This window comes from Pogoniulus pusillus, chromosome 17, assembly GCF_015220805.1.
Source record: "Pogoniulus pusillus isolate bPogPus1 chromosome 17, bPogPus1.pri, whole genome shotgun sequence".
Classification (NCBI taxonomy): domain Eukaryota; kingdom Metazoa; phylum Chordata; class Aves; order Piciformes; family Lybiidae; genus Pogoniulus; species Pogoniulus pusillus.
In genome coordinates, this window is record NC_087280.1 from 24049433 (window position 1) to 24075246 (window position 25814).

Genomic DNA, 25814 nt, shown 5'->3' on the forward strand with positions numbered 1-25814 from the left:
GGTTACACCGAAGTTAAGCTCTTGTGAATTAATTATTAGGGCAAATAAACTGGGGGGGGGGGGGGGGGGGGGGGAAAGGGAAGGGGGAGGAAGGCACTCGGAAGGAGTGCTGCAATTTCTTAATATTCTCCTTTTCGTGTTTAACGACAATGCCATTAGGTTTTCGACTCTGGGTGAGCAAAAGGATTTCTTAAACTCCCCGGGAAGAGGAGAAGACGTTTCCCACCCACCCCCCCCGCTCCTCTCCCCTCCTTTTTTTTTTTTTTTAATGGCGTTAATTGCTTTTTAAAATAAAATCCTACGGAATTTGGCACCGACCCTCGGTTTCTGCTGGCGGTGGCATTTGAGGTTAGATTTCCTTCGGCGGCAACTTGCATATGCAAGAAGGAAAATAACGGGGGATTTTAACAAGCACGAATGCAAAGGCGAGGCGCCGTGCTCGGCTGCTGCGGATCTCTCGGGCTCCATCGGTTTATTTTTTCCTACATAGAAAACCTGTCGGGGGATCCCTCAGTCCTCATCGGGGCAGCGAGAGACTCCCCAGAGCCACTCCGGACAGCGGTGGAGTGAATCTGAGATAAAAAATAGGAGCCGGGTTACACGCAGGAAGAGGAAGGAGAGGTCGGAAGCGTAAAGTAAAGGTGTGCCAGGAGGGGTTGAGGGGAGGTGGGGTATTGATAGGGGCTTGAGGGGGGAGTGTGTGGGGTTTTTTGCCTTACGGCAAATGCTGCAGGCTGTGCAAGATGTGTACAGAAGATGAGGAAGATAGAAATAAAGGGAGCGGAGGAGAAAAGCGCAGGCGGTACCTGCTGTGCCCGCGCCCTGCTTCCAGCTCGCTGCGGCTGTCGAGGCGAAGCAGCCGCGGTGCTGCGGCCTGGCTTCGAGGTGCGGATGGCACAGCTCGGCTCGGTCCGGCTGTGGAAGGGACCCCTACCACTGGGGCCAGAGTCGCTGCCCGAGAGTAGCCAGTGTCCAGGCTCTGCCCGACGGCTTCAGGTGGGCCGAGCCGCGCCCAGGGAGCCACGGGTACGTTCAGCATTTGGACAGCGGTGCGGGCCGGGCCGGGCCGGGCCGGGCCGGGCCGGGGAGCAGAGCAAAAAGGCCAGGGAGCTGCAGGGAAACGGAGCGCTAAGGATGGCTGCAGCCGTGGCGGGTGGGGTGATATGAACTTAAAGGACCGGAGACAGAGCCGAGCGGGGGACCCTGGCTGCAGGACGGGTCCGGCCCCAGGCTCTCCCCTTTCGGACTGGGGGCAGAGCGAGATGCCCAGCGGAGTGCCCAGGTGAGCAGCAGCGGCTCCGAGGGAGTGGGCGGCAGAGAGTCTCCTTGGGGAGCTGGGGGGGACACACACATAACCCCTCTCCTCCACTCAGCCCCATCCTCGGGGGGTAATTAAAGGGGTGAGGCGGAGGGGCTGCGCTTTCTGCTCGGCGGAGCCTGCCAGCCACCAACCCCCGCCGCCACCACCGCCTTCCTTCCGTCCTCCTCCTCTCCCCCTCCCTCCCCCTGCCTCCTCCCCTCCCCCTCTCCCTCCTCCTCCTCCTCCTCCTCCTCTCCGCCATGGTTGGAGTGAATAGGAGACTGCCGGGCTGACGTCAGTGCGGGCAGAGCCTGCCGGCGGCGGCAGCTCCTGGCCAACAAGCAGAGCCAGCACCGGCAGCAGCCGTGAAGACGGACGGAGCCCGGGCAGAGCCGCCTCGCCGGCCCTCTCCTGGGGCCGGGGAATGATGCTTGGCCGAGGGCAGCCCTGCCCGCCCCTCTGCCCGCTCGCCCATGGTTGGAGTGGGGAGGCCCCTGCCGCCCGTTTCGGCCGGGGACCGCCGTCTTCGGCACGGCAGCAAGAGTGAGTGTTGCGGCCGGGCATCGCCGCCTCGGTGGGGCGGCCCCAGGAAGGCGGGAGGGACCTTTTTCCCCCGGGAGGGAGGACACAGGCACACCGGCTGCCGGTGGGGAGGAGGGAGGCAAGGTGGGAGGCAGATGGGAGATGAAGTTGGGCCGGTTCCCGCCGGGAAGTTGGATGCCCGCAGGTGCAGGCATCACGCGGGACCGGGACAGGGACCGCCCCGCGACGCGCACCATCCCCGGCCCACCCGGGGAGCGTGGGGGACTGTCTGTTGCCGGAGATGTGTTTCCTCCGGCAGCCTCTCCTTGGCTGCCCGGGACGTTGCAGCTAGCCAGGGGGACCTGGGGCCGGATGAGCACCGACGATACGGTGGGCAGTTGGGACCGAGTGCTCTCGGGGGCCTGCTGAGTTGCCCTCAAACATCCCCGCTCGCTGGCCTGATAGAGACCGGACAAAACGCCTGGGCGAGGCCGAGCTTCCCGAGGCATTCAGGCTTTAGGCCGCGGGAGAAATTCAGGACTCCCGGGGAAGCTCTTCCTCCCGGTGCAGTGGGGGCTGCTGCGGGGCCTCGTTTCTCTACTGGGGGAATGGTTGTAACAGGGCAACCGGCGGTGTACCGCCGCGGAGCAGCAGCGGGGACGCTGACTGCCCGTGCCCCGATCCACCATTGGCTTCTGGTGGTGGAGGATTTATTTTTTCATTTGCTGCATATATTTTTTTTTGTTATATATGTATTTTTTTATTTAATCCTTTCCCCCCCTGACGTTTTCCCCTTTTTTGCTCTCTTTTTTATTTCTCGCTTTTTCTTCCCCCTCCCTCCCTCCCATTCATTCTCCCGTTCTGCTCCCTGGCTTCCTCCGAACACGTATTTCCTTGGGCTTTGGTTTGTTGTTTATTGTTGGTTTTGTTGGCTTTCTTTTCTTTTTTTTTTTTTTTTTGTCTGTGTTTTGTGTTTTTTTTTCCTTTTGTTTGTTTTTTTTTTTTTTTTTTTTTTTTTTTTTTTTTCTTTTTATCTCGTGTCTCTCTCTTATCTCCCTGGAAGCGAAACGCGTTTTAGGCCTCAGCCTTAAGGAAACTCGAATCATAGCAGTGCAGTTGGCCTGAGAGCCTGCACCTGGCCAGGTCTCTTCAACATGCTTCCACCCTACCTCCCCGCTGGGCAGAGCCTCGCCCTGCGAGCAAGGAGGGTCCAGGACCGGCCCCGCCTGGGTCCCTACCCAGAGGAAAAAGAGCACCCGGGGACCCGGGAAGCTGCTACTTTGGCTTTTCAGCACCGGGGCTTGCTCGGAGGCGGCTTTTAAGTGCTAAACAAAGCGACGTGTTTCCTTCGCGCCCGTAGGGAGCTGTCACTTCTGGGCGAAGCTCCGAGTGAGGGAGGAAAAGCAAAAACACCCCAACACCCCCCCCCCCCAAAAAAAATAAAAGCAGCCCCCAAATTAAGAGAAGATGGAGCTCGACTCGGCGAGGCGCGGGGGGTTACTCCAGGTTGGCTAAAAATAACTTCTCCTAATTAAAGAAAAGTGACGTCAGACGCGCAGGACGTAGAAGAGGGGAAGGCAGCGGACTCGTTACAGGGCGATCACGCTAAGTAATTCAGGGGCAGCCCGGTGACCGGGCTCTCCCGAGGCCGCCCGCCCTGCCCTGCGCCGGGCTCACGCGCGGCGGGAGTGGGCAGCCAGGCCGTGCCACCTTCTGGAGGGCGCGGAAGCTCCGCGGTAGCGGTGGGGCCGAAGGTCGGTGCAGCACCATGGCCAGAGCCGCGCCGGCCCCGCCGCCCGTCCCCGTCCCGTCGGACCGTCCGCAGCTGCGGCTGGTTTTCTCCCGTGGGTGCGTGAGAAGAAAGGACGGTTCCGAGCTCCTCGTGGGCGGCCCAGCTGGGGCAGGACGCGGGATGCCTCCGGACGCCGCTCGCTGCGGCAGAAGGGAGCCCCGAAGCCCAGGCAGCCTCCGCTGATCCCTCCCCAGGATGCTCACTGGTGCTTTGAGCTGTGCCATGAAGCCATTTTGTACGTATCCAGCTAAAATTGTGGGGGGGAAGGGGAAAAAAAAGGCCCAAATCCCCAGAATGCAAAATAGCAACAACAGGAAAAAAATCCAAACCAACCAAACCCAAAGCCTGAGCAAAAATACCCCGAATAGCCCAGGTGCTTGGCGCAATTGTCTCCCAGGTGCAGGGGCTCTGCCTACCCGAAGCGCGTCGAGGCGGGAGCCCAGATCAGAGCAAGGCACTGGTGAAAAGGAGCAGAAAAAAAAGTAATCATATTATATGTATTTCTGCCAAGAAAATCGCCTCCGTTACCCGTCAGAGAGCGAGGACCCCGTCCCCAGCGCCAACAGCGCGGCCAGATGAGGTGCTTCACCCGCGGCATCTTCTCTTGCCCGAGCCACACGGCGGCCCGGGGGCTCGGCACGGCGGGCGACAGATCTCGCATGGCGGCAGCCCGGCAGAGCCGCGGCTTGACTGGGCTGTGTCTGCTCCTCTGGGCCCCTTTCTCTCTGCCGCAAGGCCGGCGGGGCCGGAGCGGAGCCGCATCGCCTCCGGACCGGTCCCGGGCGCTGGGGAGGCTACCCACGGCCCCCCGCGCTGCTTCCCCGCCGCCGAGGCCCCGCAGTGAGTAACTGGGCCTCCTCCGGTGGGTGAAAACGGAGACCGGGCCGTGGGCCAGGCGAACCCCGCGTTCCCCAGTGTCCGCTCGGCACTGCAGTCCCCGCACCCCGGGCTACTCCGCAGGGGCTGCAGGGCGGGCACCTTCCCCTGCCCCGGCTAGGGAACGTACCGGCAGCGGTCGTCAGGACTGAGACAGCGATAAATTAGGGAAAAAATCAGGATCATAAAATTAAGGCGATCCGATTTGTGGCAATTTTATTTTTCTCCCGTCTCTCAGGGGGGAGGAAAAGAAACAGAGCCAAGATCCCTCCTCAGCGGCTCCGGGCAGCGAGCAAGGCACCGAGGGGCTAGGGAGGGAGCAAAGATTTTCCCCCATCTTTTTCGGCCTCATCGGGGCTGCCATGCCACCCCCGACCTGGTTTCTCGTTAGGCAGGAGGCGGAAAGGAACCGGCCGTTCCCGGGAGCCAGGCAAGACGGCCAAAGCTCGCCTGGGCGCCGGGAGCAGCGGGGCTGGCACCGCCGATTCTGTAGCTTTTAGCCTAATTGAGCTGGTAGATTTTATTTATTTAATTTGTAATTTTTTAAAAGGGAATGGCGGGGAGGGGGGAAGGCGAGGAGAGGAAGGAAGAAACAAATAACCCGAGCGGAGCTCGCCGGGAGCCGGAGCCACGGGAGCACTTGGCTGGCTCAGCCGCGGCTGCTCCCGCCGCGATCGCGGCGTTTCGCTGCTTCCCCGGTCTGCAGCAGGTCACGTTTTACCCACGCCTCGGGTTTCGAGGAAAGCGATGTTTAGGAGGGGCAAGGGATTAGAGTTTTTATTTTTAAGTATTTTTTTTTTTCCAATGTGGAGGAGGTCGGAGAATCACCTCGGATAATCGTATTTATCCCCCGGCATTTTATTATTATCGTTGTGTTATTATTTGTACGAGCTGGATTCGCCGCTCCACGCCTGGTGCGTTAAGGACTTGTGCTGCAAACAGCACGACCTGGGAGGGAAATAATTAAAGTCAGGGGGCAGAGGGGATCGGTATGGGATCGCGGGTGCGTCCTCGGTCCCCGGGTGCATGTCGGGACGGGCAGGACCCGTGCCTGGCTGCGAGGACAGAGGCCCTTCGGGCTTCCCCGGGAGCGGGAGTTGCTGGCGACGTGAAGAAGTGCAAGAGGGGTGCGCTGGATAGGGGCAGGAGTGGTGGGAATGTGTCGGGAAGAGGAAATGGTTGGAAAGGGGGAAAGAAAGGGAAAAGGAAAGCCCCGGGAAAGGGAGAGAAGGAAAGAGAAAAGGGAAAGGGGAGAGAGGAGAGCGCCGAGCAGGAGAGGGAAGTTAGTTGCAGGTGGATCCTCCCGCGACGAGCCGTGCAGGAGGGCTGTGCGCGTCCCTCCTTAGCTGCCAGCCACAAGGCACGGCTCGGGGGGGGGGGGGGGTAGAGCGGGAGGCAGCAGCAGGGCGGGGCTGAGAGACCCTCGGCACAGCCCCTCCAGCACAGGCCAGGCGGGTGGGCGGAGGGGGGCCGGTGCCGGGGCGCGGCGAGAGGGGGCTTGAGGATAGGTCCCACCCGGTGCCATGCCATGTGCCGTGCCGCGCTGTGCCGGTCCGCCCCGTCCCGCCCGCCCCGTCCAGACGCCGGTGGGGCCGGGGCTTGGAAAGCGCGGGAAAGAGGGAGCTGATTTAAATGTGGGCCCGGGGATTGGCTGTGCGAGGCGTGACGTCACTTCCCAAAGGGGGCGATTACCGTGCGAGGGGAGTAGAAGTTGGGCAGCGGGGCGGGAGCGTGAGTGCCGCTCGTCCGGGCTGGGACTGGGCACAACTCAGCTCCGCTCGGTGCAGCCCCGCTCAGCCCTTCTCGGCTCGCCGCAGCCCGGTCTGGCTCGGTACGGCTCGGTTCGGTGCTCCGCAGCCCTCCCGCGAAGCCCCGCGGCAGCCCAGCCGCCGGCCGTGCGCCCCTGGCTCATCCCTGGCTCGTCCTCTCCACGTCGTATTTATATTTTTCTTTTTTTTTTTTTTTTCTTTTTTAACCTGTTTCTTTTTTCCCCTCCTTTTTTTCCTTTTTTTCCCCCCTCCATGTCTGTGTGTGGTTCCCGGTGGCAGCTCCCGCCGCCCTGCCCCGGCCGTGCCCGCACCCTGGAGCGGACGGACGGATGGACGGACGGATGGCCGGCATCCCCGACGGAGGGATGTTTCTGTCTTTGGTTATCTAGCTGTATGAGTGTTGTGGAGCCATCATAAAGCTAGATAACCGAAAGTAGAAATGACTTCCAGACCTACTCGCCCGGGGGAAGCGGCCGCACCAGGACCGGCGGCGCAGGGACGACGCAACCCGCCGCCCTCGGGGCTCCAGGTAAGGACTGCGGCTCCGAGCCCTCTCCGTCGGGCCGCTCCGCGGCAGCGGGAGGGAGGGCCGGGGAGAGGGAGGCGAAGCCTGCGCGAATGCTTTCATTGCTAATGAAATCCGGGGTTTAGCACGCGGTTAAACGCACCGCGACATTCACTCCTGGGCTGCGGAGTGTCGCGGCTCTGGGAGGATCTAGGCAGAGAGTGCCCTTCTCAAATAATTCCCCTCCTACCGTCCCAGCCTGCTGATCAGGTCTGGAAAGCTTCATACTTTTGGATGTTTCCCCTTCTCTCCTCTCTCCCTTCCTCTCGCTTTAATTTTTCGGCTTTGGGCTTGATCCTGGCCTCCCTTTGGAAGGTCAAGTTGGTGATAACGTGATCACTTTCTTGTGCGGTCGCTGTTGCTGGAGGGGCGGGATGTCTTCGGGAAGGCAGACGCCCAGGGAAGGGGTGCTGCTGCTGGTTGCACTTCTCTGCCATGCAGCTGCCCGGCCCTGGAGCTTCTTTGGAAGCCAAGTGACTGGCAAGGTACAAAGCCTCCCTCACCACCCTCGCAAGCCTAAGAAGTTGAAACGTTATATGTACTACAATGTCTGGAAAATAATATTTATTTTAATTTAAAAAAAAAAAAAAAAAAGAGGGAAAGGGGGGGAGAAAGGAAAAAAAAAAAGAGAGAAAGAAAGGAAAAAAAGCAATTGGCAAATCTGCATTCCGTTCCCATGGCGACACAAAGCACCGCGCTCTCCGCCGAGCCTCCCCGGCACGTTTTCCCAGCTGGCGTGGGGCGAGCTCCCCAGGCCAGGGCCGAGGTCCTCCGGGCCCCGAGGAGCAGGGCATGGGGATTGCTGCCAGCCCCTTGCCTGGCACTGCCCATTTGTATCCCGCATGGACCATCCCCTCGCTGCCGGGAACCCACCCATGCGAGCTGTGACAGCTATAGAGGGGAGCTGCAGAGGGGAAAAAGCTTTCCGTGGCTGATACTGCGAGTGGGCTGTTTGCTGGCTCTCAGCCCCCCCAGGAGATGCTGTGGGAGAAGGGGAAGGGTGGGAGTGATATTGCCTCACTCCCACTGCTCGGAGAGGTGGAGTGCAGGCACCCTGTGCCATCCTCGTCTCTGCAGCTGGGCATCCTTTGCCGAGGGGAGAGGGTCGCAGTGCAGGGATGAGCCCCCCCCCCCACGCCCACCAGCGTGTGGGTATGGCGAGAGGCGGGGACCCCCCCCCACACCTCAGTGGCAGGTTTTCCACCTTGCCTTGCACGGGGTAATGGCGTCAGACGCCACGTAGGCCTGCAAAGCTAAATATGCCTGTGCACCCTTCCAGGGCCAGCAAAGCACCGCCATAACCACAGTAAGGAAAAAAGGATCTCAGCCTGAATTTGGGCTCTACCAGGAGAAAGAAAAGTTCCGAGGAGCTGTTACTGTATATTCTAATGAGAAGTCATTGGAGAAATTAAAAAGGGCAGAGAAAGACGAAGACGCCAGCACTAATTCCGCAGGAAGCCTCCCGGGGGTGGAGGGGAGGGGGGGAGAGAGGGGGGAAAAAAAAAAGAGAGAGAGAGAAAGAGGGGGAAAAAAAGTCTGTGTGAGTGTGAACGCTGAAAAGCATGAAGGCCTGGAATTAGACTATCATTTAGAAAGCGTTACTAATCCGAAGTTACAGCAGTAATTCCATGATTTGCTGGGTCCCACACGCAGCGCCAGAATTAAAGATACGGATTTGCTAGAAATGTAACTCAAGTGTGGCACCGAGCCTCGTCGGGACCCCAATGAATCATTCATTCCACAGGCAGGAGAAAGACCTGTCGTTAAGAGCCATCCTCCTTCGCCCCCAGCCCAGCTGGAATGTGCATGCTCCATGCGATCCCAGAAACTGTGGAAGAGATCGGAGGTGGGGAGGAGGGAATGTAGCCCTTTCCTCTCCTTTTTATTCTGTTGGCTGGTTTGGAAAGAAATAATTTTTCCAATTATTTCCACAATATTGTGAGTGTCACTCGAGTCTTCTTCTATTTATATTATTATTACCATTATCATTATTATTATTTAATCCCCCCCCCCCCCAGTGTATGCTAGCATCCAGTCAGGTGCAAACGGTTCCATTGGAGATGCTTTAAAACTAGACTGAACAAAGCAGGAGAGGAACTGAGCAAGGTGGTTGATGAATGCATTTATTCCAGAGTAATGATTTGATGGTTGGGGTTGAGGTGGGGGGAGGATGGAGGAAAGAAACATTCAAATTCCTAATGAATATAATTCAGGAGGACTCATTCGATCAGTGTGTGAGAGGAGGGGGGGATAAATAAATCTGGTTGGTGGGAGTGTTTTCTGCACTGGCAGAACCCAGGAGGTATTTCTATCCCTGGCTTTTGTAACTGCAGAAGGTGAAAATACATAAATATAAATATATATATATATAAAAGGAGATAATCTGAAGGAAAAAATACTACCTATATATACACACACATGTAATAAATGTCTTTGTGTGTGTATCTAAACATGAAATAAAATGAAAGTGTGGAAATCTGTGTCTACATGTGAACTCTTACAAAGGACCAAGGCAAGCTTTTTCACCTTGCTATTCAATCAGCTGGTCAGAAACCACCCTTGACTCCCCTCCCCTTCTTTTTCTTTCCCCCTCCCCCAAAATCACCTGTTCTGTGCTGACTTTTCAAGTGGCTTTTTTTTTTGGGGGGACTGTGGGCTTGGTTTGCTTATCGCAGAGCAGTTGCCCCTCAAAGGGGACGGAGGTAGGGACTGAGCAATTTCGGCCCTTAGTTAGAGGGAAGCTGCAGCTGAAATTGTCAGGGGTGCTTAAATTCTCCCTTCTCATCCCTGTCGTTGATGTGAACCTGTGGGTGTTTGGAGGAGGTGTGAATGTGCTCCCCCCCCCGCAGTTGATGAGGGAGGTGGCAGTGAGTAATGGGGGCCGGTGGCACCAGCATCCCCAGCTCATGCACGTGTGGGTGGGGGACAAGGAGTCAGGTAAACCCTCTCCCCCAGCAAATCCCTGCTTGCAAAGTACCTGCTGCATTTAGAGAGTCCCTGGCAGTCCACCATCAGCTCTTTGCTTGCTGGTTTTCTTTTTCTTCCTTAAGTGCTGTGGTGAAAGGAAGGTCCCCAAGGGTCCATCTTTGGGCCAGGGATGGATTTTGGCTAAACAAGGGCCCCTTTGTGGCTTAGCCCTTGGCCCTGTTCTCATAGCTGTTGGCTTTGGATGGATCTTCTCCCCCGTGTAGCCTAAAGCCAGAAGGAAAGGTGTCTCTTGTTTGGTTTTTTTGGCTGTGCTGGGAGGAAAGGCTAGCTCCTGGCACTCCTGGTCCTTGCCTGCTTTCTCTTCTTGATGGGACTCTGCTGGCAGAGCAGCAGGATGCAGCATAGGCCAGATGTGGGTGAGGTTTCTGGAGCTGGGCCATGATGTCTTTGTTCTTCAGGCAGAGCTAGGGATGGGCAGAGCGAGCCAGAAATGGAAGAGCCTGCACGTGCCATTGGGGGATGAATGCAAAGCACTGCCTGTGGGTTTCACCCCAGGGAAAGCCTGCCCTGGGACATGCTGTGCTCCAGTTCAGCATTTCCCACCTTCGCCTAAAACTTGGCTGTAGTGCAGCAGGTTCGGTTCGAGGCACGAGGTGAAGCGGGTTTGTGCCAGATACTTGGGGGAAGCCAAACGCTGCCAGGCTCAGGGGCAGGTGGAGAAGGGGCTGTTCGGTCCCTGCTGGTCAGCAGGGCTGCCCCGGGAGCCAGGCGGTGCCAGCCCTCCCACTCAGCTATGGGTGAACTCCCATCCGTGGGCATTCTTGCAGAATCACCTGACAATGGCGGATTCCACGCTTGAGGCCGAGCTAGTCCATTTCTTTTGTCTCTCTCGGCTCCCACCCCCTCCCCACACCCTCGATGCTGGCAGACAGTGCCTGCCTTTACCTGCCACGCTGCCCTGCCTTTGTCCGTGCAGCAGGAGAAGGAGCAGAGCTCAGGGGCTTGGAGGGTTCATCCTGCCCGTTGCTGTGGATGGGTGCTGCCTGTGCACCAGGGCAGGATGTGCGCCTGCCTGCTGGAAACACACAGCCTCACATCTGGGTGGAGGGAAGGTGCCCGCCTGGCATTCTCGCAGGTGATGGGAGCTTTTCCCAGTTGTGAGCGCCAAGGTACTGGCACCTGGCATGTGGCAGTGCACACGGGGCATGGGTACCGTGTGTCACCCTGCCACCGCTGCTGCCGTATCGTGGTTCCTTGGTCACCTGGAACCTCTGGAAGGCCTTGGGGGCCACAAGTGTAAGATGACTGTGTGGATACCCACGCTGGCTTCCCCACCATGGGATGCCAGGGTCACCCTTTCGAGGTCAGGGATTTTGGTGTTTCATGACCATGAGCCTGATCACCTCAGAAAGACGTTTGCCAAGAGCTCAGCTGCGAAAGCATGGCCTTGGGCTGCTCACCCTCCCTCCCTCCCTTCCATCCCTTCGGGCACACGTGCTTGGGACCAGAGCTTGTCCCGGTACGAGGCTGAGCCATCAGGCTGCCCACGGCTGGCTCCCAGCATCCACAAAGAGACGGGATGGGGCTCTGGCTTTCGTGTTTTCAGGTGCTGTCCAATATTTATTCAGGGGCTCAGGTTTGGTTAGGAGTGTTTGCCGTGAAAGCTTAGGAGTGGGGGTGAAAAAAGGAAAATGGGGGGAGCAAAAGAACACAATCTCTGGCAGTTAGCTGTCTCTTGGAAACTCGGCTTGCTGTTCCTATAGAGGCTTTCTCTTTTCCTTCACCCTGGTCTGGCCTTAAGTACCACTTTAAGTGGGCTTTGCTCATTCACATCCAGGCTCCTTAGAGCAATTGAGCCCGTGGGGGTTTGAAAAGAAGGGACAGTCCTTCAATGGCAGGACCTTGGGCCAGGCTAATTGGTTTTGGTTCAAGGGGATACTGGATTTGTGAAAAGCCCAATGACATCTTTCCCACGCCAAATCCCTGCTCTTCAGAGGGGGAAGTGAGGGGTGCTGGGTGGGGAAGGGAGCTGAAAGAAAGATGGTTTAGTTGAGGAACCTCCATAACGACCTGGAGCTGGGTGCTGCGCCCAGAGCGTGAGGGCAGCAGGGGGACAGGGCTCATCGTCCTCGGGGCAGCTGAATGTTGGTGGCTGGCTTCTGGTGGCACACTGGAGGCAGTGGCCTGGTTTCATTAAAACCAGGCTCTTTATGTGCATGCCAGGTCCCCGTGGAGATGCCAGGAGTGAAAGAAGGGTGGGACCTGGGTCCAGCAACCAAATTGTTTCTGTTTGCTTGCATGTGCAAGCAAATTGAGGGATTCGCCGAGGTCTCCTGTAGCCCATTTTGACTTAGGAATTTATTTATTTTTAAACATTGACCCTCTCTGGCACCATTCCAGCAGTCCCACGACCTTTACTCTCGCTGATCCATAAAAATCACTTAATTATTGGGCTGAAAACCAAGGCTTGGAAACAAAGCCAGCTTATGGGACCATCATTTCTTGATATATTTCCTGAGAGGACATATTTCTGGGCACCTTCAGAGCAGAGCACGCAGCTTGTTGGATATGAGATATCAAGGCATTATTTATTGAGGAAGTCTTCACACTCCCTCATCTGTTATAATTAACTGATGACATTTTTTTCTTAGGTTCAAAATATGGTGAAAAAAGTATAATTAGCACGAAGCTGAGGCACTGCATTAAAACGTCTCCTATAGTTAATGTAGGATAGTCGTGCTATTTATTATAGGAGGAGCTGGCTCTGACCTCTGTGTTGCCTAACACTTTTTATTGTAAAGATTATTGAACTTCCCCCCCCACCCCCTCCAATCTGAGCACCTCTGACACTCCCATTGTTTGCTGCGGGCCCTTGAAATTTGGCTGGGGGAAGCTCTTAGGCTGGAGAAATGCCTGTTCTTTGTCCCTTAAATTCCTTTCAGGTTTAGCTGAATTATGAATTGTTCAGTATCACCATTTCCCTTTGCTTGCCTCTGAGAATGAAAGAGAAAAAAAAAAAAAAGAAAGAAAGAAAGGGGAGAAAAAAAAGTGAAATGTATTGTTTCCCTGGAATAATAATAACAGACCATGGGCAGAACCAAGCCCTGGACTCCCACCACTGTACTGCACAGCCCTGGACCAGTTAGTGAAGGTGGGAGGGCAGCTACAGCCTTTGTGACCCCCTTCTGCCTCGAGCTTGTGTTCTTCCAGCACGGCCCCATCTCCTGGGAGAAAACTCCTTTGGGTCCTGGCGCCAGAAGGAACGAATGTAGGGGGGTGTGGGTGCATTGGCCTGGGCACTGCCAGCCCCAGCGGTCCCCCTTCCCCGCCAGCCCCGGGAGAGCAGCCTTCTGCCGCTGCCAGATAACATTAGCCCTGGATTGCACAGTGGCAGAAATCTGTGCCGAGGCTCGGGGCTGGAAATCACTCTGCCCAGGCAGGACCGAGGCAGAGATGGGTGTGGAGTGGAGGGAGAGAGGAGAATTTGTTACACTTGCCTACGATTGTTTCCCTTTTTTTTTGCTTATATAAACAATCTATTATTTATCAGCTATAAATAATGCATTTTTCTGTATGTTTAGAATGCACGTGATTTCTGTAGATTAAAAATGTACACGGTTGGAGGCACCCAAGCAAGGGCTGGCAAGTCAGGGGGTGCCCCATTTCGAGTTGTGAATTCAGCCTCTCCTGCCCATGCCCTCACCAGGCTACAATGACATGGTCACAGCCTATTTTTAGCTTGCTCCTTCCTTCCCTGGCCAGGGCGGCTGCACAGTGAGGTGGAATTAAGGTTGCATGGGCAACTATAAATTGGACACTTCCTAACTTAGAAGTGCTTGACCACACAATCTAAACGAGGGCTCTTCAGGGCAGTATTTCTGCATCTGGCACTAACTGCCTTGGTCAGGAACAGCAAGTACAGGGGTAGAGAAGCTGCAGAGGAGAATAGCCCTATCAGACTATTGAAAGTGCTTGTTTGAATAGATGGGGCAGTTGGCAGAGCCTACACTCGGTGTGAGCTAGATGGCCAAGAAGATGACTCCAAGATGAAAGGGGCAAGCCTTTGTTCCTTCAGCCCAAGCCTTGATGTTTTCTTTCCCTTTGGCTTTGCCTCCTTCGCTCCTAGGGAGGTTTGGGCTCCTTCTCTTGAGGAACCTTTGGCATGTGTAGTGAATTCGTGTGCTTGTGAAAGCTAAGGGTGTCCCTAGGAGTGCATGCACGGTCCCCTCACCGCACCAGCAGACTCATGCCACCAGCTCACAGGTACTGGCTGAGTGGCATCCTCGCCTTGCCGTGCACACTCCCTTTCCAGTGTTGCTACCAGGAGCCATCAGATATGTTGGAAGGAAAGGAGTGGCCTTTGTGTCTTATGTGGGAGATCTGATCTCCTTTTTTAACTGCTGGAAGAATGACTTCGGAGGTGATTGCAGATTTATCTTTGCTGGAAATAGCTTTTGGGCCTTTTGGTTTTTTGTTCTCTTTTCTTTTTTCTTTATTTACTGGGGGCTTCTCCATGGGGGCTTTTGAGAAGACACTTGGCTGGCTGCTTTCCACCAGAGTGGACTCTGGCTGAGCAGAGGAAGTGAACGCTCTTTTGTTGTGCTTTCCCGGGTGTCATGCAGCCATAGCCCCTTGCACACACCTCGTGCTGATACTGGAGCATTTTCTCCTGGTCAGTAGTGCATTTGCCCTGGGTTATAATTATTTCACCAAGTATTTTTTGCCTTGTGGACTCCTGGAGCCTGATGCCCATCTGGGGCAGTTCCTGCATCGGCACAGGTACTGAAGTGTCCTATGCTTGGGTTTCCATCAATGGGTATGGGCTTGTGTTTCACAAGCATCTCCTCCATAACTTTCCCCCTCTCTCCTGTATCTCAGCTCAGCAAAGGGCCTGTCTGTCTGGATGCAGGCAATAAACATCTGTTCTCACCCTGACTTCTGTTAATGAGATAGAGACAGGTAAGCATCACACATACCAACTTTCCTGCTCTCAGCAACATCAAGGAAACGGTGACAAGCTATTAATGGAAAGTGATGGTCTGGGTGCTAATTAGTGCTTCCTTTTCAACTTTTACCCACATGTCTGCCGAGATGCCCATCCCAGCCTCTCCGCTCTCCTTGCATCCCTTTGTTTCTAGCACGTTCCTTGTTCGCCACGCACATCCCATGTTGAAGAGACTTCTCTCTTTATGCTTTCCCTACCGATCGCTTTCTGCTTTCTCCTCACTCCCTTTCTGTGCCCTTTCCCCCTGGGTGATTGCTGCTTGCACCCTCATTCTCCCGTGGCTGTTCCCAGCAAAGAATAAGCACAATGTTTCAGTGTGATCTGAGACCCCATGGATCGGGCACATGAAGTTGGTCAGGAGTTCCTTGTCTTCATCACAGGCTAGCAATGTCCTCTTGTGGCACCAGTGCACAGGGTCAAAGCACCCTGGGGCTGTGAGGTCAGAGAGCTGTCCCCTCTTTACACAGGTAATGCTGCATGGAGACTCCCAGCAGCTCACAGGTCTTGGTCATGGAGCAATTAGTATTTAAAATAGATCCTCTGGTGATGTCCAGAGACCAAGGAGGATAGGCCTTGAGAGTGTGAGCCTGCAGATGACAGGTCCTGCCCCAGAGAGCTCAGTGGTCTAAACGCTGCATGCTTTTGCTGTCCACCAGACCCCATCGCTGGCTGGGGCTTGAGATCCACCCCAATTTACGCTGCTGTACACGGTGCCTGGTCTCGGCTGGGTGCCCAGCCTCTCCCGTTCCTCTTTCTCTGCGTTCTGCCCCTTCCCTGAGGACTCCAATCATCCCCTCCTCACTTCTTTTGCATGGACTGTGGGTTTCTTGCTGCCAGGCTCGCATCCCGAGTTGCTGCCTAATCTGCCCCTGTCATTCCCAGTCACAGGCTCCACGCAGACCGTAGCTTTATGGCGAACGCTCGTAGGGGCAGTGGGAAGAGGCAGCCATGGTTTGCACATTAGCTAATTAATTTTCATGACTGAACGACGCTGCCTGGTCTCTTGTTTATACTCCTTGCCGCTCCCCTTCTCCCCCTCCTCGCTGACACACACACAAGACGACACATCTCGCAGGAACGTCAGCATCCTCCCGCAGCCCTCAGACGCCAGCGGTTATTCTGTTGGCTTGTCAAACGCGGGTTTCCCTGCTTCATGGTACACAGGGGCCCCCTGTTTCACATTTGCTGATTCTTATTAGACCCAGTGCGCCAGGGCCCTGTCTCTCCCTGCAAAGCAACGCGCCGCATCCCATCCATAAATCCAACCCTGGAACAAAGCCTCCTCTACCCTGCCCCATATTTCTACCCAGCCTGCCCGCTTTCCCCTCTCTCTCCCTCTCTCTCTCTCTCTCTCTCCCCCTCTCCCATGCTGAAGGTTTCCTAGTGCCAGGGAGATATGATAATTCTTGTGAAGAGAGCATGAAATGCCTCTGCTCTTTGTGTCTGTTTAATTCAATGAGAATCCCAGCCCCAGATGTCATGAATGGTGGGCTTTGTGCTGGCCCTTCCTAAGCCCTAACCGCCAGCCCTGCTCTCTGTCTTTCTTGTTTCCCACCACTGGATACTGATTAACAAACTAAATTATTTTTCCTCCCTAATGATGTTTTCCCACTTTGCCCACCAGGCTGGAAGAAGCCACAGGGAGGAAAGAGTTTGTGCAAAGGATGAGATAGCCAGGGAGAAAATTAAAGAGACAGTGTTGCTCTCTGGGCTCTGGCGAGGCAGGTCCACTCGGCTTTATTTCCTTATTAGAGAGCGGGGTCGTGTCTGGCTGTGTGTGACGGAGCTGGGTGTATTTCAGCCGAGGGGACTGGCTCAAGAGCATCCACGCAAGGTATGCTCTGGAGCACGCCAAGGTCCCTAACTCACTGGCAGCTGTGTGTGCGAGTTTGCAGGGTCCCAAATTTAAGGTGTCCTCTGCAGCCGTGAGTGACACCCGGTAGTTACTTGACATCCCTCCATGCATATGGGAGCCTCTTTCTAATTGAGACAAATTCTCTTTTCCTTAATCAGACATGACTGCGAGTGCGCGGAGTGGGATGCCTTGGGAAGGGCTGGGACGTCTCCACTTGAGCAAGGTGAGGTGAGTCCCTGGAAGTCTTGCAGAAGGGTCTAGTCCAACTGATGCGTGGGAGACCAGCTCTTTGACCAGAGCCCCCCGCCCCCCCCCCCTCTCAGGCAACCAAATTTCCCAGCCAGGTTTTTGAACCAGGGCCAGTTGTTAGCTGCTGGTAGAGAAGGCCAGCAGCGATAATCCAGCCTGGATGGAGCTGGAGGCGGGTAGCCAAGGAGGGCCGCCCAAAGCCACCTGCTTCCTGGAGCCCAGCAGTGCCTCCTTGCTGGGCACCAAAGAAGCTGTGGCCAACAAACACCCTCCTGGAACAGAGAAAGAGGATGGGTGTCAACCCTGTGAGTAGAAAAGGCAGTAGGGAGGGAGAACCTTTCAACAGCTATGTAGGGGGTCTCAATTGTGCAGCTGGGAGTCATTGAGAGGGTGGTTGCTTTTGCAGTTTGGGTTTTGGTTTCAAAAAATACCCCCAAAAGAACAGAGGAGCAGCCACTGCTGGTGCTGCAGGACATGGCCAGGGGCAGATCTGATGGACGTGGCACAGGAAGGAGCAAAGCATGCTCAAAGAGGCTCCAAGGCAGTGAAGGGCTCAGCTCTGCATTTATCAGATACTGTGACAGCTCCAGTTGGAGAGGTCCAGAACCTTGCCTTTCCCTGTGCTGAGCAGGGGAGCTTGTGCACACTCAGCTTGTATAGCGGCTGCTCCCCTCAGAGCCATGCTGACGCTGCAGTACCCAGCTGTGGTTCCCCTTTTCCTCAGCTGAGACTAGGGGAGGGAATAAAACACAGAAGAGGGTGCTGCTTGTGTGCACCCACCGAGCCCCCGCCAGCACACCCAGCCAAGTACTGCCTCGCATGCAGCCTTTGCTTCCCACTGCAGTCACATCTGACCCTTATTACTTCTGCAAGGTAGAACAAGGCAGGAAAAATGGCTGTGCAGTGAGTTTCCTCATGCGCCAGGATTTATTAAGAACAATAGGGGAAATCAATCCATCTATGTAGAATACATGGCGGGCTGCAATGGGATAAAGCATTTATTCCGCTCTTGAAGGGTAGAGCTATAACTCATGGGAGGCAAAACCCTTAGTGCTCTGGAGTCCCTTCCCTTCATGTGTGCAAAGAAATGCTTTAGCCCATGGCAACCTACCAGCTATTGAATTTGTGTGTGGAGAATCTGCCGCCCTTCCCCTCCGCCGGCCCCTTTTTGGAAGGCGAGCCACTCATTAAAACACACCTCTGGAAAAATGAAGGGGCTGTCTGTTCCAAGGCATCTCTGCATCTCGGCTTTGCTGGAGACAGAAAGAGAATAGAAACGTCTCGGTGCTGTGAAAGCAACCCCCCACCAGTCTGGAGCGGACAGATCGTGCTGTAACCGGCACAGCATTTGTGGCAACTTTCTGCTGATGCCCGAGGAGTGGGCACTGCGGGCACTGCGGCTGCAGCAGAAAGGGACGGGCTGGGGTGCCGGGGCAAGGCGACACGCTGTGCCAGGGGCATCCGTGCTCTGCAGCTGAGCATCTCCAGTGATGACTGGAGAGATTTCTGTCTACAAACATATATAAGTGTGCTATCCTGTGCCCAGCTCTCCACTCGCAGCAGAAGGCCTGCAGTGCACAGACAGGAGCAGCAGTTAGCAGGGGCAAAAGGTGACTGGGATTTGTTCTAATCTTTCTCGGTGTGAGAGTGTGAAGGGGGTAGGGGGTGGGGGGACACTAATGGTGAAATGGCATTTTCACTAAGCCTATTTTCACTGGATCTAATCTATGTTGTGGGAAGAGGATCTCAACGGGACAGACCCAGTGAAGCTGGTGAGCTCTTTGGAGGGAGCCTGAAAAGCCAAGGAGAGTGAGCAGGGGGAAGTGTAGCCATTGGGCAGCCATGTCAGACAGCCTTCCTCAGCAGAGATGACTTGGTAGGTAGAGTGCTGTTGGGCAGATGGGGTTAATTCTTACACCCAAATCAAAAAGCAACTGAGGGGGGAATGTTTTATTAATGACAGCAGCCCTTTGTGAGTATTCCTCCTGAGGCACGTTCCCTCCACCCCGTTGCCTTCCCCCCTGGCTGCTGTCTGGCCCCACGTCTTGCTCGGTACCTGCTCAGCTGCCACTCACCCACTGATAGGGTTCATCAAGAAATGTCTCCATATGTCTGAGTCCTGGACCTGGGCGACTGGGACAGGAGGAGGAATGGGTCCTTGGCTATGCTGAAGAGGGATATGCCACAGGCAGGCGTTGCTCAGGCTGTCACAAGTTGCACATCAGCCCATTGACTGCTGCAGTGGTGCTGTGAAGATCACCTCTTGCTGGTGCCAAAGAGCAAGAGAAAAGGCAGTTTGTAGAGTGCTAGGTAAAATGCAGCTTAAAAGTGGGTGCCTCAGTGGGCTGGGGATGGAGGGGACAGCTTGAGATGGGTTGGGGATGGAGGGGACAGCTGGAGATGGTGTGGGGAAGTTGTGAGTGCTCTACCTGCCATCTAGGTCCCTTCTCATGACACTGCCTCCCTGACAGGCAATGGGCTCAAGAGAGGAGGAGCAGATTTCTGTGCACCAGAAAGCAACCTCTCCCAGTATTTCTCACCCTTCTGTAGGTCCATGCCCTCGTACTTGGGGGGACTCTGGGCACCTTGTTATGCCAAGCAATGAGGGGGTGGGAGTGGCAAGGGCTGCATGTGGAAATGATTTCTGCCACCTTGATAAAAATAAAACCAAAGGTGGTTTAAGCCAACTGATTCAGAAGAAGCAGGAAGAGGAACTCAATTCCCAGAGCACCTTTTAGCAGGGCTCTCCGTGCGCGCGCGCGCATCGTACGTGTGTCAGAACAGAGCACCCAAGGAAGGCCAGGTCGGGAAACCTCACATGGAAGCAGGGAAAAGACCCCGGTGTACGGCTGCTTCCCTGAGGGAACCCCCGCAGGGCTAATGTTTGATCTGAGGCTTGGTTGTACTCCTGTGAAACCTTGGGATGTCAGGAGCTCGAAGGGAGCCTGAGACAGAAGAGGCTGCTATTTGCATTTTCCTATGAATGCATTTATTTGTGTAAAGCTGGCGCCTGGGTGCATGCGCACACTCCCCTACGCACGCATCTGTTTGAAGAGCAATGCGCTGTCTCTGTGCTGTTCTCTGCTCAGGGCCAGAACCGCTTAGCCTGAAATCCAGACTCTTCCTAGAGGAGCCACAGCTCCCCTCCTCGCTTCGCATATAGCCATGGCTGTGGACAGAGGAGTCCCGAGACGGTTCCCCGTGTGCTAGCAGAGTTTCATTGTTGAGGGTGAAGGCTCCCCCTTGCAAATTTGCACAGACATCAAAAGAGTCTGGAAGGTTCAAACAGACCACAACGTAATCAAAATGCCAAGCCACCGTCTGCTTCTGCCTTTGGGTTGACAAGCAGGATTAGCACCCAAGGGAAGCAGGGTGTAATAGTGTTTCACGGGCACTGTGAACGGCCCAGAAGTGTGCAGAGTACAGAAAGGTTAGCCGAAGGGCAGGTCTAGCTGCAGACATAGGGTTGGGGGCTGGATTTAAAAGCAAGGAGCTCCACGCGTCCAGCCTCTGTGGATATTGACTTCGTCGGAAGGCAGGACTCTCCTGTACGCTAGGCTGTGTCAGGCTGGAAGCCGTTTAAGCTAGACTGGAGAGAGCCAGTTTAAGAGTGCAAGATGCGCACCGGCGCAGCAAGGAGCAGCAGTTGACCTATAGTGCTGTCACGGTAATGGTGTGGTTTTCCATGTAGACAACCCCGGAGCGGAGCGGCTAGGCTGCCATCCCTTGTGTTTCACTGTCTAACCAAGATGTATAACACGGCCCTGTCTGCATGCAGTCGCCATCACCCCTCACGCTCTGGTTCTCCGCAGAGCGCAGGAGAGCAGATGCCCAAGTTTCAACGTGCCTCCTGTGCCTCGTGAAACAGCCCTGCTGTGGGACGTGTGAAGCACTGCTTTAATGTCAATAACTGCTTTAACTGTCCTGAGAACAGCCCAGAACTAAGGCTGAGGATTCCTTGGCTGCAGTTTGGTGTTGCTCATTGGGAGAACTCAACAACAGTGATCCTTCCACTGTAAAGCTCCCACAGAGTGAGAAATTCAGGTGTAACCTTGTCCCTGTTGCCTGTGTAACCATGCCTTCTCTTTTTATGACTGATCTTGGTCTAACTTTGTGTTAAATTAAGATATTTAGGAAGCTGCCATCTTCTTTACTGGCAAGCCTGCGATTTCAGCTTCGCACTTGTTTTATTTTGGCCAGGAGAAAGGCAGTGTTTGTCCGTGACTCGCTCTCTGAGGGCCAGGCAGGTGCCCTTCTCTCTCGTAGCTCTTGAACTGCTGACCTGTGTTGCTGTACCTGTTCAGGATTCATCTTCCAGGGCCAGACCAGTGCCTGGCACCTTGCTGGACTCGCTGCGGTGCGTGCAGACAATTGCACCCCGAGAGCAGCTGCCTGCATGGAGCTAACCCTGCCTTTGCTCCTGCACTGCTCACACCCAAGGGCAAGGCCACAGCAAGGGCATAGCCAAGAGCAGTCCCTGAGCAATAAGTGCTGCCCTGTGAAGAAGCAGCATGTTGTGATTTTTCCAGTCAGGAGGGCTTGGGTGAAAGCTGTGCAAGTGCTGCATGCCCAGCACCTTAGCACCACGAGCGGGGCCCGGGCTAAGATGGCCGCTCGCCAAGCCTTGAGAGTGCTCTCCTGCACACCATGGTGACTCCTCGCACCCCGGGCCCCCATTTTCCCGTGGCCTGCGACATGGCTGCCACTCCTCCCAGTCACCGGGTGCCAGCCTCTTTGGGCTGGGCAGAGGGGAGCCTGCTGGGGCAGGCTGGCTGCGGGCCTGAGGCAGTGTGGGCCCTGGCGGCCATTTTGCGGGAGGCGAGCGGCGCCTGTAAGATGGCCGCATGGGCATGAGGTGGGGTGCAGCGCTGCCTCGTCCTCGCCATGCTGCCTCCCTCACGCCGTCCCCTCCTTATCTTGCTAATTACCGATGAAGGCAGAACAATAACGGGAGCTGGCATGCCCCAGTTCTTTCTCTGCCACCTCCTTCCTCGGGCGGAAAATCTGCGCGCACACCTCCCCCCCCACTAACCTCCCCCCCTCCGTCGCCCGGCAGCCCCTCTGTGATATTAATTGAATTAACATACTTCCTAATTTGCCCTGTGTTTTCCCCGCGCTGGCTCCCAGCCGCCTCATCATGGCTTCTCCAACTGGTGGGGAAGGAGCGAGCGCCGTCCTCCGCCTTCGCTCATTTGGTTGTATGCAAAAAATCCTTAATGACATCTAAAAGGGGTGGTGGGACAATAGCCCACGCGGGGCTTGGCAGGCGACGCGCAGTATTTACCCCGCCGGACCGTCCCTGCTGCCGCCCGGCCAGGGGGGGATTACACCGGCTGCCATGCCCACCTTCCTCCACGCGTCTCTCTGTCGCTGGTGGCAGGGAGCGTGTGTGTGTGCGTGTGTGTGTGTGTGGGGATGCGTTGGCACGCAGCTGCTTTGTGCACCTCGTTTCACCTAGGGAGAAGGACGCGCTAAGGTGTTCCCCCTAAACCCCTGGATGACAAAGAAAGAGCCTTTCTCCTTCTGCTCATAGGCGACAGTGACAAAAGCCTTTAAACCTACGATTATTTCCTCTCTCCCCCCCCCCAAAACGATTGCAGAAGGTTTCCCCTAAAAGGAATTTAAATACATATCATTAAATCTAAAGCGCTGAGCTCTGCTTGCTGCTGCTTAACTATGCCATGCTTTTTGTTTCTGATAGTATTTGTCCGTCGCAGAGAGCAAGCTAAGGGATGTGGAGCCTCCCCCGCCCTCCTCCCTTTGTTTAGGTGACAAAATGTTTCCATGTTCTTGTGTGGAAAATAAACCTTTTGTGGGCTTTGCAGGGCTGGGTTTACATATGTATATTTTTTTTAAATTATTATTATTATTATTTTTATTATTATTATTAATTTGTTCATTGATTGCTATGTGAAATCCCAAATCCCTTTCTTCCCAGATCTTGGCAATCCATGGTCCTCAAGATCAGTTTTCCCTTCTTTATCTTACAAAAAAAAAAACCCAACCCCACAACATTATTTCCTAGCAGGACTTCCTTTCCTCCCCAAAAAATTAAAAAGGCATCAGAAACATTTAGAATTGGAGTATTTGGAGCTTCAGGATGCTGCAGTATTTATTTTACTTATTTTATATAGATGTATTTTTAGAAGCACTGAAGGAGAAGCGATGATTTAGGTGCATAACGCACAATACAGACGCCATGCATTGTAAACACGTTTTCAGGGGCATAAAACCCAGCGTGGCGAGCGCGGCTGTGCCACGGAAGCTGGGGAGCCCAAAAAATAACCGCCAGAAATGAACTGGCTGTCGGGACACACGCCTCAGATCCCAGCCAGTATTCGCAGGGTTACAATCTACAGCTGGGTTGCTTATTGGTGTAAATACCTCGTTTTAAAAGGCCGATGATAAACTGGAAAAGAGGTGAAGGAGGCATTTGACTGATTGATGGATGCCATGGATCCCCTGCCTTTAATTTCATACTTACATGCTGCTTGCTTATCCCGTGTTTATGGGTATGTGCTTTAGCTTCGTGTAAATCTCGCCTGTCTGTCTGTCGCGCCACGCTCTTTTCTCTTCTGCCACCCCATCTGCTTCTCGTGGTCCTTCTCCTGAAACCACATCGCAGGATCTGATGGGGATAATGGGAATCAGCCTCTGGTCTCTATCATAAACATGCCAACGTGGGCTATTGTGTAGGGAACCGGCAGTCACCAGATGGTGTTTGGTTGCCCAGGGTCTGTATCACCAGGTTTGGTCTCTTGATAAACCAGTAGCGCCTTTAGCATTGTGTTTTCACCAAGATGCACCTACCTTGGCTAAGGAAGGTGTAAGGACCTTGGCTAATGTACCCCAAGGGGCAGAATGTTTCTGGGTGTGTTGGACTCTTTGCAGCCTCAGTCATGCAGTTATGAGTTGCCCTTGCAAGATGAGGTTGGTTAATCCCTGCTAATCCCTCAGCCATTTTCACCCTATCTGCCTTCCTGGGTAGGAAAATTAGCACGTTGGCTTGTGTAGGACTGAATGCTGTCTTCAGGTGAAAAGCTGTCCATGTCAACTTGAGCAGGCATCCTCCTAGCTTTGTGTCCTGGCCTTGGGAGACAGGGCAGAGATATCTCTGTGTCTCTGTGTGCAGACAAAATCAAGGTATCTCCTCTTCCCTGGGCTACCAGACAGCTCTTGAGTGCCTGCAAAAGGACTCGCTTGTTGAAGGCATCATTGAGGGCTAGAGGTGGTTACAGAGAATGACTGAGGGATGGGGCTTTCCCTGTGAAAAAATGTTCTCCAGCCAGGAGAAACCCAGGGACGAATCCTGCTCTGCATTTGGTGCTTGCCTGTTCTCAGGAGGTCCTGGACATTGTTGTGCATGTGAGCTGCAGAGGAGGGATTAGTGGAGAACTAAAATAAAAACACTGGGAGCGATGGCTCTGGCTGAATGCAGACAGATGGAGAGAGCCTGGCATAATTACATTTAGCAAAGGGCCGCCATGAATGAAACCAATTAAAGAAGCAGTGCTCGTACCAGAGCGCGAGGGGAAAGACAACCACCTCTGCAGGTCTTCTCGGGCATCCACCTTCCATGGGGTGGGCGAGTCCTGCACGGTCCCCAGGTCGCGGGTGAGCCCGTGCAGGCACCTGCCTCCTGGCTTAGGGGGGACTTATCTGCCGGGGTGAAAGAAGAAGGCAATAGGAAACATCGGGTGCTGGCGGGGCCGGCGCAGAGCTGGCTTGCAGCCAGCCCCAGCCTCGCCGTCTCCATTGTCTCATGGCTTTAATGCGTGCCTAGAAATCCAGTATTTAGGATTCAGGTTACCATTGTAAAGCAGAAAGGTCGTGCTCAGCGCTGCTTGGCGTGGATTCCTCCAGCAGCTCTTTTGCCTGCGTGCCCCATGTTGGGATGCCGTTGGCAGAAGGCCTGGGGCTGCGTGGAGCACGCCTGTCTGCCTCGGGCCCAGGGAGCACCTCGCAAGGGATGCTGCTGCCTTTGTGATTTAGGGAGGGTGGCGGGAGGCAGAGGCAGGTCTCCAGAAAGTCAGGGTGTCAGGCTGGGTTTGCCTACACTGGGTGGCCATGGCTGGGAATACCTTGCTGACAAGCTTGGAGGAACTCCAGCAAGGCAGGAGCAAGGTGTCTCTTCCCCTAGCTCTCACTTGGACAGATCGGTGTGAGCTTCACTGGGAGCCGCTGATGGTGACCGAGGCCAGGAGAGGCTTTTGGGGCTGCTCCTTTTGATTTATTTTGCAGTCTGTTTTCCAGGTCTCCTCCCTCATTCTACTCTCTTGCTCTCAAGAGCAGGTGCCCTTTGGGTAGAAGAGCAGCTGGCAAGGCTGGATCAGAATGATTCACATGGGACTTTTAGGGCAAAGCTTGGGATTTGGGGTGTCTGTTGCAAGTCCCCAGTGACTGTAATCAAGGGCTGATTGAAAAATCTCAGTTCTCACTTAAAAGCAATAAAATGATTGTAAAAAGAATTCTATTTAGGGATGTCATTATCCAAGGGAAAACTCTGAAAGTAAGTCAAAGACCTCACAGGGTTTAGGCATTATTGGTCTGGAAAAAAAAATCCCTGCAAATACTTGGTTTTTTGGAGTCAGCCTGAGAAATTTCTGGGATCCAAACCCCTCCAGTATTCAAAGCTGGAAGCTGAGAAGCTAGGATGCTATGTGACACTGAACTGGGAGTGCAAGAAAGCCTGACAACTCTGAGTATTACACTGTGCTGAATGATGGCTGCTCTGAGTCCTGTTTAAGCCACTAGACATACTGATGACTCTCAGGAGTGGTCCTAGCTCTGACTGAGAGCTCAGGTACTGTGTACAGCACTGTGGGAGGCTCTGCTTAATAGCTGGAGGAGAAGATTGTGTCTCTGTGGTGTCCTCATGAGACCGCGTAGGATCTCCGCAGACGTGTCCCATATTGCCACTCAGAGCAGTGTCTCGGTGGAAGGTGCTCCTTCA

General features: G+C 54.7%; 1 protein-coding gene across 14 annotated transcripts in view; it reads left to right on the forward strand.

The window, feature by feature from the left end:
* LOC135183183 (collagen, type I, alpha 1b-like) overlaps nt 1–25814 on the forward strand; it is a 45910-nt gene that overhangs the window by 3315 nt on the left and 16781 nt on the right. For 2 of the 14 annotated variants that reach the window (XM_064158110.1, XM_064158111.1), the window contains 4 exons: nt 491–641; nt 734–1026; nt 1578–1843; nt 4126–4694. In XM_064158110.1, coding sequence (XP_064014180.1) covers nt 757–1026; nt 1578–1843; nt 4126–4462 — 873 coding nt within the window. In that variant the 5' untranslated portion in view covers nt 491–641; nt 734–756 and the 3' untranslated portion in view covers nt 4463–4694. Of the gene's footprint in view, nt 1–159; nt 349–490; nt 642–733; nt 1844–2885; nt 4695–5961; nt 6322–6538; nt 6789–8103; nt 8302–16770; nt 16841–25814 lie in introns of those variants that run through there. The other 12 variants (XR_010305440.1, XR_010305439.1, XR_010305442.1 and 9 more) reach the window with 12 other exon arrangements.